This window comes from Sander lucioperca, chromosome 2 (genome assembly GCF_008315115.2).
Source record: "Sander lucioperca isolate FBNREF2018 chromosome 2, SLUC_FBN_1.2, whole genome shotgun sequence".
Lineage (NCBI taxonomy): Eukaryota > Metazoa > Chordata > Actinopteri > Perciformes > Percidae > Sander > Sander lucioperca.
This window is the reverse complement of record NC_050174.1, coordinates 36,055,377-36,068,809: the sequence shown is the minus strand read 5'-3', so window position 1 is coordinate 36,068,809 and position 13,433 is coordinate 36,055,377. Positions and strand designations below refer to the sequence as shown.

General features: G+C 42.8%; 1 protein-coding gene across 1 annotated transcript in view; it reads left to right on the top strand.

The window, feature by feature from the left end:
• Nucleotides 1-414: 414 nt before the first annotated feature.
• adgra2 (adhesion G protein-coupled receptor A2) overlaps nt 415-13,433 on the top strand; it is a 64,426-nt gene continuing 51,407 nt past the window's right edge. The window contains exon 1 of the mRNA XM_031305035.2: nt 415-1,432. Coding sequence (XP_031160895.1) covers nt 1,131-1,432 — 302 coding nt within the window. The 5' untranslated portion in view covers nt 415-1,130. The remainder of the gene's footprint in view (nt 1,433-13,433) is intronic.

Sequence of the window (13,433 nt, the reverse complement as noted above, 5' to 3'; positions counted from 1 at the left end):
TCACCATATCGCCCAGCCCTACTAGAGGAAAAAGTAATCTATTGGCAAACTGTAAATGCATTCTGAATTCGACAAATAAATGTAACATTCAAACTCAAGATATGCTTTTCACTTTCTGTAGGCTATATTTTATATTAATGTGGTTTAACTAATTTAAATTCTTCATTTCATGTTGTTATTAAATTCCAGCACCTTTGGGCTTCCACATGCTTCAAATTGGATTTATTTGTACATTTCAAATCATAATCCACATAACTAGTGTGTGTGTGTGTGTGTGTGTGTGTGTGTGTGAGTGATGTGTGTGTGTGATGTGTGAAGTGGCTTCAGGGGGGTTTAGCCCTGCTCTCTGCCTCTCTCCAATGGGCTGGATGCGCTAGGACCGCGGGGACCAGAGCGCGCAGACGCAGACGGAATGGGCGCACTTGGGGTAGTAATAAGTGGGTTTGAGTGTGACAGAGGCAAGCAGGCAAAAACCGCTAGATTCTGGGAATCCCACAGGAGCCGACCAAGACGCAAGCTCCTTTCTTGTCCGAACTAACAGTTGTTTCCTTATTTCAATTTTATTTCAAGTTGCGCCTGAGAGAAGTCCCTACGGAGTGCTCCGGGATCGAGGAAAACACTGAGGAAAACTTTTTAAAGCAGCGGAACAACTGACAAAAGTTTGAGGATATACTTTTTTTTTTTACTTCTTCATATACTGTAGATGATCTAGATGTGACTACACTGTCGTGAATCTCATCCACCCCTGGATTAACTTTAAGAGTGGGAGATAACGGTAATCTGGAAACTCCCAAAGGGATGTAAATCTCTCAAGGTAATTAAACACAACCAGCGACTTTTAGAGTCAGACTACTGCGCCTGTTTGTAGATGTGGAAGACATTTGGATGGACTCACACATCCACTGAATTGATTCTTCGGTTTGGACCACAGGGAGTGGTGCGCCCGGGCTGCCGTGACATAACGGCACGCTCTTAGGAAAAATATTTTCTGAAATGACCGGATGATGCGTGTCCATTGTTGAGCGGAGGATCTCTAAGTTTAACCATTCATTCAAGACTTCATTCAAGATCATTTGGTCTCCTCGTGCGCTCCCTTCCACGCTCTGAAAGCTCCATGGTGGAGATATGGGATGACTGGTGGCGGGGGTGCAGCTGAGGTGAGATCCAGCCGAAGGACAATGTTCACGCCCGGTGTTGGCATCCCTCTGCTGCCGGGGCGTCTGGTACTGATGCTGCTGCTGCTGCTGCTGTCCGGCCCCGAGCCGAGCCGAGCCTGTCCCGGGTTGCTCGCCTCCACCGGCGGCTGCAGCTGCACAGAGGAGCGCTCCAAAGGGCACGGTGTGCAGGTGTTGGGGCGACGGGTCAGCTGCAGCAAAGAGGAGCTGACTGAACCTCCGGATGCCAGCCTGCTGCCCAACAGGACCGTCACTCTGTGAGTTGGAACAGTGTGAAGTTCTAGGGCTGCACGATATGAGGAAAATATGCGATAACGTTGTTGAATATCGCGATTACGATTTTACTTGACATAAACAGATGTTACAGTGTACTCAGTTCTGCTGCTTTCAGTATTCTGCTAAAATACAACAAACTGCTTGATGATTTTAAAACAAATGAAAGTAAATCATTTCCAACATCCTTTTGTTGAACAAATTGAACATTGAATTGAATACAAAAGTCACCACTAAAAAAAGAATGACAGTTACATTATAAAGGGCAGTTTTCTGCTGATATTTTCTTTCAACTAACACCAAAAACTCGGAGTGTCTTTCGCGACATGTCGCAGTTTTTCGCGATACGGTTATTGCGGCCGTTGATCACGATGATTTTTAAAAAAAAACCGATATATTGTGCAGCCCTAGTGTGAACTAATGCTGTATCACTGTGTCATGATTATCCTGTTGTGTGTGGCACTGAGTGGTGACATCCCACGGTGACCTTACAATATGGTGTCATGTCATTTGGTATTATATATCCCTTAAAGATTTTGTTTTATAAGGAAATTTGCCAGAGTTTTACATTAAGTGTGAACTATAATCGGCCGAGGATCCACAGCAGAGCTGCAAAGATCAATGGATTAATCGATAAGTTGTCAGCTATTAAAGTAATCGGCAACTGTTTTGATGATCGATTAATCGGTTTGAGTCAAGTTCTCGGATTCCTTGTTAAATGTGAATATTTTCTAGTTTCTTCACTCCTCTGTGACAGTAAACGGTTTGTGGACCAAACAAGACATTTGAGGACGTCATCTTGGGAAAACACTGATTGACATTTTTCTCCATTTTCTGACATTTTATAGACCAAACAACTCATCGATTAATCGAGAAAGTAATCAACAGATTAAACGGCGATGAAAATAATCCTTAGCTCTAATCCACAGTGTTTCTATAGGATGTAACTGGTGAGTGTTAAGTTTTGATGGTGCATTTTACATGAAACGCATCCATATGACAAAAACAAAGTGAGTGTACAGTGCTTGCATCAGGCCCACACACCCATGACTCTGAACCCATGACCTTAGGTTTAACTATATTGAGGAGTAATAAGGCTTGTTAGGTCAGAAGTTTACATCTTGATCTAGTTTAACTCTGTAGTGGAGGGCTGTGAGGCATTAAGATGATCAGTGAGAGGGCAGGCTGACTGTAGCCATCATCCTGCCCTGCCTCTTTGACACAACTCTGTCACTTTAAATTTAACTCGGACCCAGCAGGCAGCTCCGAGCTCAGCTCCCGCTTTCTCCCTCCACCACCACCACCCTGTGCACATGGTCCAGCTGACTTGGGTTTGCAAAAAGTGGAATAAACAGAAACACATTTTGAGTATTTTATATCAGACTCTGTGCTTTACTGGTGGGTTAACACCCTGTCTCACAATCCCCGGAAAGAAAACACAGAGACTATTTGCTGAGAACAGGACAGCTATGATTCTGGGCCACTTTAGTGTGATCTTTTTTTAATTACAGTTAGTTATTTGTAGTTGTGCAAAACTTGAAAGGGGCCACCTCATGGGCCAAATCTTTATCTTTAATGACGGATGGACTACCAATCTATCAGTGACACATTTTTGGGTTGTGTTTTTGTTCACTTTCTTCTACAGCTGCTCAGACTTTCTGAAGTCGTCGCTCGTTCCCACAGTACGTTACTGTCTCTGTACTCTGACCCAGTGGGAGAAATGCTAGCTGCACATGGGCACAGTAAAAAAACAAAAAAAAGCATGTTCAACTACCCCACTGCAGCGAGCATATGAGGTAAAGTAAGTGGATTTATGCCCCAGGAGAGCTAAAGCCAGCCAGCAGTCCATTTATAGGGCCTTATGTTTCTTGCTTAATAAAAGCAGAATAAACATCTGGGGAACACATTGCTGGAAACCATAGGGGGGAAAAAAAGTTTAGGGTGACAGTGGTCGAGGTGATTGAAGATAATCTTCCGTCCCCGCATCTACTAATTTTGGTTGAGTTGTTTTTGTACAGATGTTTTAGCATTCTGTTACATTTTTTTTTTACGATGCCGTGTACGAGGAGCAAACAATTCCACCCATAATCCGCCCTTTTACCTTTCCAGAGGAACTCTGGTGTCTGGAAAGAAAATTTATTTTCCCGAAGATTCGGTGAGCTCCTTAATGCGCCCATGCTCCCATCACGACATTAGCTCCAGATGTGGAATGTAAGAAGTTGTGTTGGTATTTGTGTTATTCCTGACATTCCTCAGTCCGTTCAGGGACTGCAGACAGTATCCCAGGTGCAGCAGGGGAGCTTTCCCCGTGCACTACGCCGCCTCGGTCCATCCTCACATGGGATGGCCTGACAGCCAGCCCCGCAGCCATCTCTCCTGGGGCAGTCTGGAGGAATGCTCTCCTCCATGCTGAGCAGGCTAGGGCTGGAGGACACCAGGCCCAGGGCTTCCGGGGGCCGGCTGCTACGTGTAATGCCTAACAGCTGGCCCCTGTGAACATTCCAGCTGAGGCCCCTCAGCCTCATGGGAAATCCCAACGGGGATTTGTTTATTAAAACTATTAGTTGGCTGTTTGTTGTTCCTGCCAGCCATAGAGGAGCAACCAGTCGCCCTGGTTATTAAATAGTATCATCTTCTCCTTTTGGCTTGTCTGTTTGATTACATTACTGCGTGTCAGATTATACACCGTACCATTTCTATAAACTCACACTTATCACTAGTTTAATGATGCATCAAGCTATTGTCAGCAGTCCGCCATGAGCTCCAGTCTTCTTGTCTCCCACTTTCCCTCTTTTTCTTTATCTTCTTTAGCTCCCCTTTTCTCTCCCTTTCCCACCCCCTCTATCATGAGTTCATCCACACACAGTAACTCTCAACCTAAATATTTAGTCGTCTTGGTAGGAAACTGCCATGTCCAAACTCCTTCCAGATGTGAGCCTGCGCATGCAGGCTTGTGTTTTGGCCTAATTATGCACGGCTGCAAAAGGAGCTGGATCACTGGGAGAGGAAGAGGAGCGGAAGGGTAAAAGAGGGAGAAAATAGAGAAGAGTGTGAAAGCGAAAAGTGCTGTCGTTGATAGGGGGAAAGAAGGAATAAATGCGGGAAGTCGGAAGGGGGCTGAAGTGAGGGTAGAAAGTTGAGCATGAGGAGTAGAAGAAGTGGGAAGAGGGAACCAAGAGGGGAACAAAGAAAGAGAGCAGAGCGGGAGAGAGGATGGAGGAGGGAGAGGAGAAGCTTGGCAGGCGGTTCAGAGGGATGTGCCCCTGGAGACTGAAAACTCCCCAGCCCCTGACCAACAGATCTTCGACACTCGGGTGAGAGGGAGGAGGTGGCGGCGGCGGCAGCAGCAGTACAGCAACATAGCCTCACTTCCAAAGCTCCATGTCTCTATTAATATTAGACTTTTCTTTGGGAAATAAGAACATCTGTTATACTGGTGATGAAATAAATGGATCAATGCATTCTTGTAGGAAAACTTATGCACAACAATTTGTATCATATCCTTACAAAATAACGGCGAACGTTGGCCGGTCGCGTGACAACTGGTCACATGACAGTTAGCGATCGTTACAGTTAAATTCAAGAAAAGGTGACTGTGAGTAGGGTTGCCCGATATTGACAAAACGTAATATTGCGATATCGATTATGAATATTGCGATATCGATATTAATTTCGATATTTTTAAACATATGTAAAATTACAAAAGTTATGGGAAAATGCATAAAATAGATTCATAACAAATTAAACAAGTTTTCTTACAACACAAGGGTTATTTCAACTGTCATATTGGACTGGTCCAACATGAATAAATAAGGAGCATGTCTACAGAACAGGACATGTTCTACTGGTGGTACAGTATAAAAAAAATAAATAAAGAGAACAGGACATGTTCTACTGGTGGTACAGTATAAAATAAATAAATAAAGAGAACAGGACATGTTCTACTGGTGGTACAGTATAAAATAAATAAATAAAGAGAACAGGACATGTTCTACTGGTGGTACAGTATAAAATAAATAAATAAAGAGAACAGGACATGTTCTACTGGTGGTACAGTATAAAATAAATAAATAAAGAGAACAGGACATGTTTTACTGGTGGTACAGTATAAAATATATAAATAAAGAGAACAGGACACAACTTTTCTTTCGCTTCTCTGATTCGTTCCGTCTTGTTGTCTCTATCTATTTCTTCACTTACACTGTCACTCTGTCCAAATATGCACACACACACGTGGTACGCTCCATAGGGTTTGTCACGTAGTGGACCCGTGTGCTGACGTGCACTAATATGTGCAAGTGGCACGGTAACTGGCCAATGAAACATGATCATTAAAGCGTTTCAAGCGGGCTCTAAATCAAACACAACTAAACCACACAGCCAACAGACGGGACGCAGCGCTCCACAAAATAAACTAAATATTGCATACTTATCGCAACACTTACGATATAATATTGCGCAACGTGATATTGCGATATTGAGTCGATATATCATGCACCCCTAACTGTGAGCCGGGTACAGAGCACCGCAAGGCCCCGGTTGCTTAAGCAGCCGTTGCAGTTAAGTTGAGCCGACAAAAGGTGACCATCATGGGACAACAATTAAGTTTAGGCACAAAAACGACTAGATAAGATTAGAAAACAGATTATGTAGTCTATTCTAGAGTCTATATCCACGAAGTTCCACTTCCGGGATTGCTCCGGTGCTGTAGGTGTGTTGGCATTCTAAACTCTGGTGGATTTATGAGGACTATGGTTAACTGCTCCTCAGATCTCTGCAGGGTAAATCCAGACAGCTAGCTAGACTATCTGTCCAATCTGAGTTTTCTGTTGCACGACTAAAACAACTTTTGAACGTACACATGTTCCACCAAAACAAGTTCCTCCCGAGGTTATTTTGCAGAGGCACCGCGCGGAGCTTAGAGCCGCCCAAGACAATTGTGATTGGTTTAAAGAAATGCCAATAAACCCAAGCACGTTTTTCTCCCATCCCGGAATGCTGTGGACTAGCCAGACCCTCCTCCGCAGAGCGGCATAGCGAGACTTAAAAAAAAGATTGTGATTTGGGTTAAATCACCGGCCCCCTTAAGTATCCTAGTACTGTACCCCCGAGACACGAAAACCCGTTTCCTGTGGGAAAGTCTTGTGTTTTCCCCTTAACTTCTTCCAGGACATGAACTCCACTCCCCTCTTGAAAGCCCTGTGTCTTAGGACCCAACAATCCACTCCGACTTCCTTATACCACGCTCTTATACAGCAGCCGTCAATGTGGTGTATGCAGAAATAAATGTGTGGTATACATATGACTCCGAAACATTACGTTTTGTATATATGTACGAATGGTTCATGAGAACAGCCTGATTGGATACATATCATACACATTCAGCATATACCCCCCCTGAACACACAAAGCAGTAATTCCTTTCTCAGCGCTGTGTGGTGGCAGCTGTGTTTGTTTGAATGTTTTAATGGATAACAGGCAAATGAAGAGAATGTACAGTGGCAGTCTATGTGTGAACGCGCTGGTGTCTCAGAGGTTGTGGTTTCTACCCAAGTCAAAACCGTGATCCTCGCTTGGCGTATTTTGTTGTCATCGTTGTCAGTGACTGATGGCTTTGGCTCAGTGGGTGCCAGCCTGAATGAGTGGGCACAGATGCTCAGGGTGGGGATGGGCGGGGGGTGAGCATGCCCGTCCTTGGCCTGATGCCCCCTCACCCAAGGCAGCTGCCATGCAAGACAGTTGCTCCTTGCGCAGTTGCACTTGATCCCAGTAGCTATGTCAGAGTTGCTGGCTGGTAGTCAGGGGTTCAAGATGAAAATATTCCAACTAGGGCAGTAATATCTTTATCAGTACGGGGTCACTGTTGTAAAAGAACAGTTGTAAAAGTTCCAGTTTATACTGGGGAGGTTGCTGAACAAGCTTGCTCTTTATAGTCTTTATTTAGTTCTTATTTCAAATATTTTTCTTGTTGTATACTTCTCTTCTGGATCTCGCACTTTCCCATATGACATTTTATTGTGCTCCCTCTGTCATTAGCAGTATGGCAGTATGAATTAGAGGTGTGAATCTTCACTGATCTCCCGATTCGATTACGATTATCATGTCAGCGATTCGATTCGATATCACGATGCATCACGATGTGTCAAATAGGATATTTAATTCATAGCTTTTCAAGCTTCAAAAACAAAATATTCTGCAGTGCTCTAATACTAAATAAATTGGATACATAAAACTACAGCACTGAGCACATGGCACTTCCTGAATGTGCAACACATAACAGAATATGTAAACAGAAAGATTGTTAGGCCTACATTAAATTGTAAACAGAAATAATTGATTATGGCCCGGCCGATTATCGATGCAGCATCGTCCATGTCCACGATTCGATGCATCGATTATTTGATTAATTTCAACACTTCTAGTATGAATGTGTATATACATTTCGGTGGACTGTAGAAACTGAATTGCTCTTCGGGGGTAAATAAAGCTATCTGTATCTGTATCTTTAAAGCAAAAGTTCATGCGCTTATTTGCTTTTTTTGCCTTTACTCAGACGAGAAGATTAAAACCACTCTCAGACATGAGCGTAGTAATCTTCTCAGTAAGATAGCAAAATGTCAAGCTATTACTTCAGCATGTTTGATGAGGTTATTTGGGAGCCTCAAAACAACAATATGATTCCTGAGAATGTTTTTAAAGCATATCTAACTCTAATGTAGCCTCGCAAGTTTAATCTGCCACTGGAGAGGTTTGGAGGTTGAATGTGCTTATTTAAGGCGTTCTAACGAGGCCCGCAGGAAGTGTGCCGGGCTTTGAAGCAAATTGAACATAGTGGACAAACAGTGGAATTGCAACTCCCATCCCTTCATGTGATGCCCTCTGGCCCAAAAAGAATTTTCCCCACAGACTTACATGGAGAAAGAGACGTCTGTAAATCAGTGGATAATATTTATGAGTGTCACAACCCCCGTGAAATGACTCGTTTCACTCTCAGAATTTGATCCATTCGGTCCGATAACATTTGGAAAGTTTAGAAGAGCAAGTTAGCGGAGCGCTAAACTGGCTGAGGCCTCTAGTGTGCCTGCTCTTTGGGTCGCAAATTTCGGAAGTAGTGCTGATCATTTGGGTAATTTTTAGCTCCATGATGGCTTCATGCGCCACTGAGCAACTCTTATAGGAATGAACGAGGATCCTCCTCGAACGCTGTATCCAGGTTTTATTATACATCCATGGTCCTGAGATTTGGATAGAGAGGACAGCCTTGTTTTTACAATCATCCCCCCCATTTGTCACTTTTCTCTGTATTAACTTTTGGTTCCATATAACCGATGCTCACACAGTCTGTAATCGTTTACTGAGTTTGATGAGTCTTCTGTGTCTCTGTTCACTCAAAGGCAACTCACCTCATCAGTATAATCGATTGGCTACAGTATGAAAACACGTTCCCTTTAATCATCGTTTTATTTTCTGAGTCACATCTTCGGTCTCTTACTTGTGGCCCATGTGCGGACGGACACCAAAGGGGCCCAGCAGATGTGTCGGTGGTTTATGTTTGGTCTGTGAGTCAGTATGTGTGGAGATGGGAGTGTGTCGATGAAACATCCCAAACAGTCATCTTATCGGCGGGCGAGAATTCCAATAGCGGGGAGAGCGTTGGAGCCCTGGCATTCCTTCAGTGGTGGGGTTTATTTATGTAGAGAAAGGTGTTGAGAGGAGGGGGAGCGGCCTCTCCTCCGCACATGTTAGGTGGGGCAGTGGTCAGCAATAAATCAAAAAAGCAAAGAAAGGCCTGACACTGGATACTTGGAGCTCCATACTCAGTTGCAGCACCTGCCAATGCCACACAGGCCCCGGGGTTTATTGTGCTCTCGGAGGTCGGGGACATGACCGGAGTGGGACATCTCCACACACAGTGGTGGAATGTAACTAAGTACTTAGTGTTGTACTTAAAGGTGCCCTGCCACACAAAACTTTTTTTACTTGTATTTTTTTTAAACATGTTAGGGCCATATGTGTTTGTGTTATGTCGTGAATGTGAACATGAACTGCTACCTCCTCTGTCAGCTCTAGCCACAGTCTGTCAGTCTGACGTTGTGTTGCCTGAGCTCATTACTATTCAGGAGCTCGCCCAGTTGCGCTGGGTAAAGGATGCTGATAGCCAGGCTCTCATTGGCTAGCTGTTAGCCAATCAGAGTCAAGCAGCTTAGCTCGTTGAATATTGAGAACTGGTACAAATCGAGCTGAGTCTTCCTACAGGCTTTCTATACCACGCTAGAATGGCTTGAAACAAGGTAACGAAGGCTTTTTTTCCACAAAAAATGTTACAGAGTCCATGGTAGAACTTCAGACATTACCACAAAGTAATGAAATACGTGTGGCAGGGCACCTTTAAGTACAAATTTGAGGTACTTGTACTTTACTTGAGTACTTTACTTTTCTTTTCATGCCACTTTCTACTTCTACTCCGCTACATTTCAGAGAGAAATATTGTACTTTCTACTTCACTACATTAATCTGAAATTTTTAGTTACTAGTTACTTTACAAATTAAGATTTTTGCACAAAACACATGTAGTTTATAAAATACGAAACAATTTTTTTACAGTTTTGTTATATATTAAACTAACACAATGTATAGGCCTACAGCACAGCTGAAATGATTAGACGGTAAAACACTTATTGATTGACACAACTGTTTTGATCGTTTCCACATTCTAAAATGTGGGGGTTTTTTTCTTAGAGATGGTCCGATACCATTTTTTGCTTCCCGATACCGATTCCGATATCTGAGGTTGCGTATCGGCCGATACCGAGTACCGACCCATTACCAGTGTGTCATATATTTGATTGTGTTTTAACAGCTGTACACTACTATCCCTCCTTTGTTGTATAGCCTGGGTCAGGTTGAACCTTTTGTGAAACATGAACAAACACAAACAATGAACGCCATAGAACTTTCTTTTACTATCCAGTTTGAAAGTCTCATAACAGAAAAAGAACATAAATAAACTACTTTACAGTAGATTTTCTGCAGGGATAAATTAAGTGGTATCGGATCGGTGCATTAACTTACTGTACTTACCGATACCAGCATTTTAGTCAGTATCAGAGGCTTTTCCGATACTGGGATCAGAAACATCTCTCATTTTTCTGCATTGAGTACTTTTACTTTTAATACTTAACAGTAAGTAAAATTTTCCCTGATTATACTTACATAATTTTACTTGAATAACATTTTCAATGCAGGACTTTAACTTACAACAGAGTATTTTTACAGTGTGGTAGTAGTACTTTTACTGAAGTAAGGGATCTGAATACTTCTTCCACCACTCTCCACACACTGTACTGTAGCTGCCCGCCCGTTTGGATGATGAATGTGTATTTCACTTATCGCCTCGTTGTGTTTGTTGCTTAAAAGGCTGCCATATTTCAAAACCTGGCAGAAACAGAGATGTGTTGTCACAGTAATCTCATACCCCCGAGTGGCTTTTGTTATTTTAGTTTTTACTTTCAAATCGCTCTCTTCTTATCTTATTCCCAAAATGCCTGACTTCGACTTTTCTTTGCCAGCGCTAACTTCCCTCTCCCGGCCTGCGTCTGACCACAGCGGCCCCCAAAGTTCCTGCTCTGGGTCCACAACACATGGATACAGACAGAGATAATGGGGGTCTATAGTGGGAATGCCTGTGGCTTCAGTGTGTGCGTGTGTGTGTGTGTGTGTGTGTGTGTGTGTGTTAGTGTGTTAGTTTCTGATGTGCTTTCTCTTGAGAACTAATCCATGACAATAGTGCAGTCGAATACTGGATTTCAAGTACTCTTAAATTACTTTTTGATCACCCTTGTGTTTTTCAGATTTACTCCAAGTATATATTATTATATTCACCAATAACATATATCTACATCTATCAATTTGGATACTTGCAGAGAGTTAGATGGTGGGTAGAGATGCGTACAATTATTATAACAACAATTAGAAGTAAAGACTGAACAAGAGTATTCATCTTATTCTGCTTTTCTTTAATCTGTTTTTCTGGGGAAAAAAGGGTGAACCATGTTCTCTTGAGATTAATATCCATATTTTAGGACTTTAAGTTGGATTCTTTTAGGATTTTAAATTGGCATCCACAGTATTTGCTATTAGAATGTAAAACCTACAAACAGCAATTACTTTGTCAGCCTAAAAAACTACAACTCCCATGAAAATGTAACAGGTACTTGCACCATCGTTACGTTACGTACATCACTTTTCCAACTTTTTAGGTGTTATCTCTGCCGTCCTAAAATGTCTACACCATCCTGTCCCGCTGTTATTACAGACGTGGGCGCTAACAGCCGCTCTCGACTCGCTCATGTACGCTGTGACGTTTACTCACAACCCGCAAAAGTCTCGCGTTTTTGGGAAACGGTGTTTGATAAAGGCAGCTAAAGACAGAAATATTGAGTAATCAGTGTTATTAGATTGTTGTTTTTTTATTGTTCATCTAGGTCAGTGGTTCCCAACCTGGGGTCCAGGGACCCCTCAGGGGGGCGGCAAAGATCACAGGGGGTGCGCAAGTCTTTATCTGGTTTGTGGTTGAGGTAAAAAAAAATATTTGCACATGTTAAACAAATTATGATAATACATTAGAATGTATAATGTATACAAAAGTCTGTATAAAAACTATATATTTTTGTTCTCGCTTAAAATTGTAGGCAGGCTACTTAGTAGGTCAAACCTCCAGGACCTCTTAACCTGTGGCCCTTGCTGTCATCAGGTCAGCTGCTAGTTGCTAGCTGCTATCATCCTCGTTTTTCCTGCCGCCACAGCATCACTACTTTATGAATGAAACATGGCGGAGAAACGTAAAAGTGCTGATAACTGCTCTGTATCAAAAAAGAAAGTAAGGCTCTATCTCAAGAGTTACCTCAACTTCGGTTTCAGAGGGGGGGGCTCAGCTTTTCTTAGACATAAGTAGGGGGGGGGGTGCCAAGGAAAAAAGGTTGAGAACCACTGATCTAGGTTATGTTCCAAGGCAGGTTTGAAATTTATTTGCATTATTACAAAAGTAAATTGGATTTTGAATGAGGTTTGGAACAGAACTCAGAAGTTTTGGTTTCACTTTACCCTCTATAGTTTGACATTTTGGGGGAAAATGCTTTATTTGCTTTTTTGCCAAGAGTTAGATGAAAAAAATCAAAACCACTCTTATATTGCGAACCACTGCTACTTGGGCGGAGTGATTAGCGCAACACCTGAAAAGCACAGTTGTTTCTCTCTGCTCCTCACCACGGGGCTTCTCAGGTGCTGCGAGCAAATCACTCCGCCCAAGTAGCAGAAGTAGCAGTGCTTCGCCTTCTGTGGAGAATATAGTTCCCAGTTTATATACGGTTAGAAGATGGCTGTGTCTCATGACCTTGTTATTTGGACACGCTGTGAATATACAAATCACAACATGAAAATAGGAAAATGTTGGTGTTATTTTGTCACTTATTGGGAGCAGTAGGCTAGATGGAGCCAGTTACCTCCAGGATCTGTGCTAAGCTTGGCTAGCGGTGGGGGTGTCAGACAGAGTTACAACACGCACGGAGATGAGAAAGGTATGTATGGACTTATCTAACTCTGACTGGAGGATACAGTGAATAAGCTAAAGTCCCAATAAGTCGGCGTGCTCCTTTAAAACAAGCAAAAAGAAAGTTAAAAAGGCAAATAGAATTAAATTAAAACAAACACATTTAAAAGATTGAGATAGAAAAGTAAAAGAAAGCCATCTACCCATGATTTTGATGGAGATTGGAGTCATGTGGGGTAGGCCTTTCAGAATAGGTGGGTTTTGAGGGAGGTTTTAAAGGTGGGGAGAGACTCTATGGTACGGATGGATCGTGGGAGGGAGTTCCAAAAGCGAGGGGCAGAATGGCTGAAGGCTCTAAACCCCATTGTGGACAGGCTGGCAGAAGGAGTAAAAAGCAGTGAGGAAGAGGAGGAATCGGAGAGTTCGGTATGGAGTGT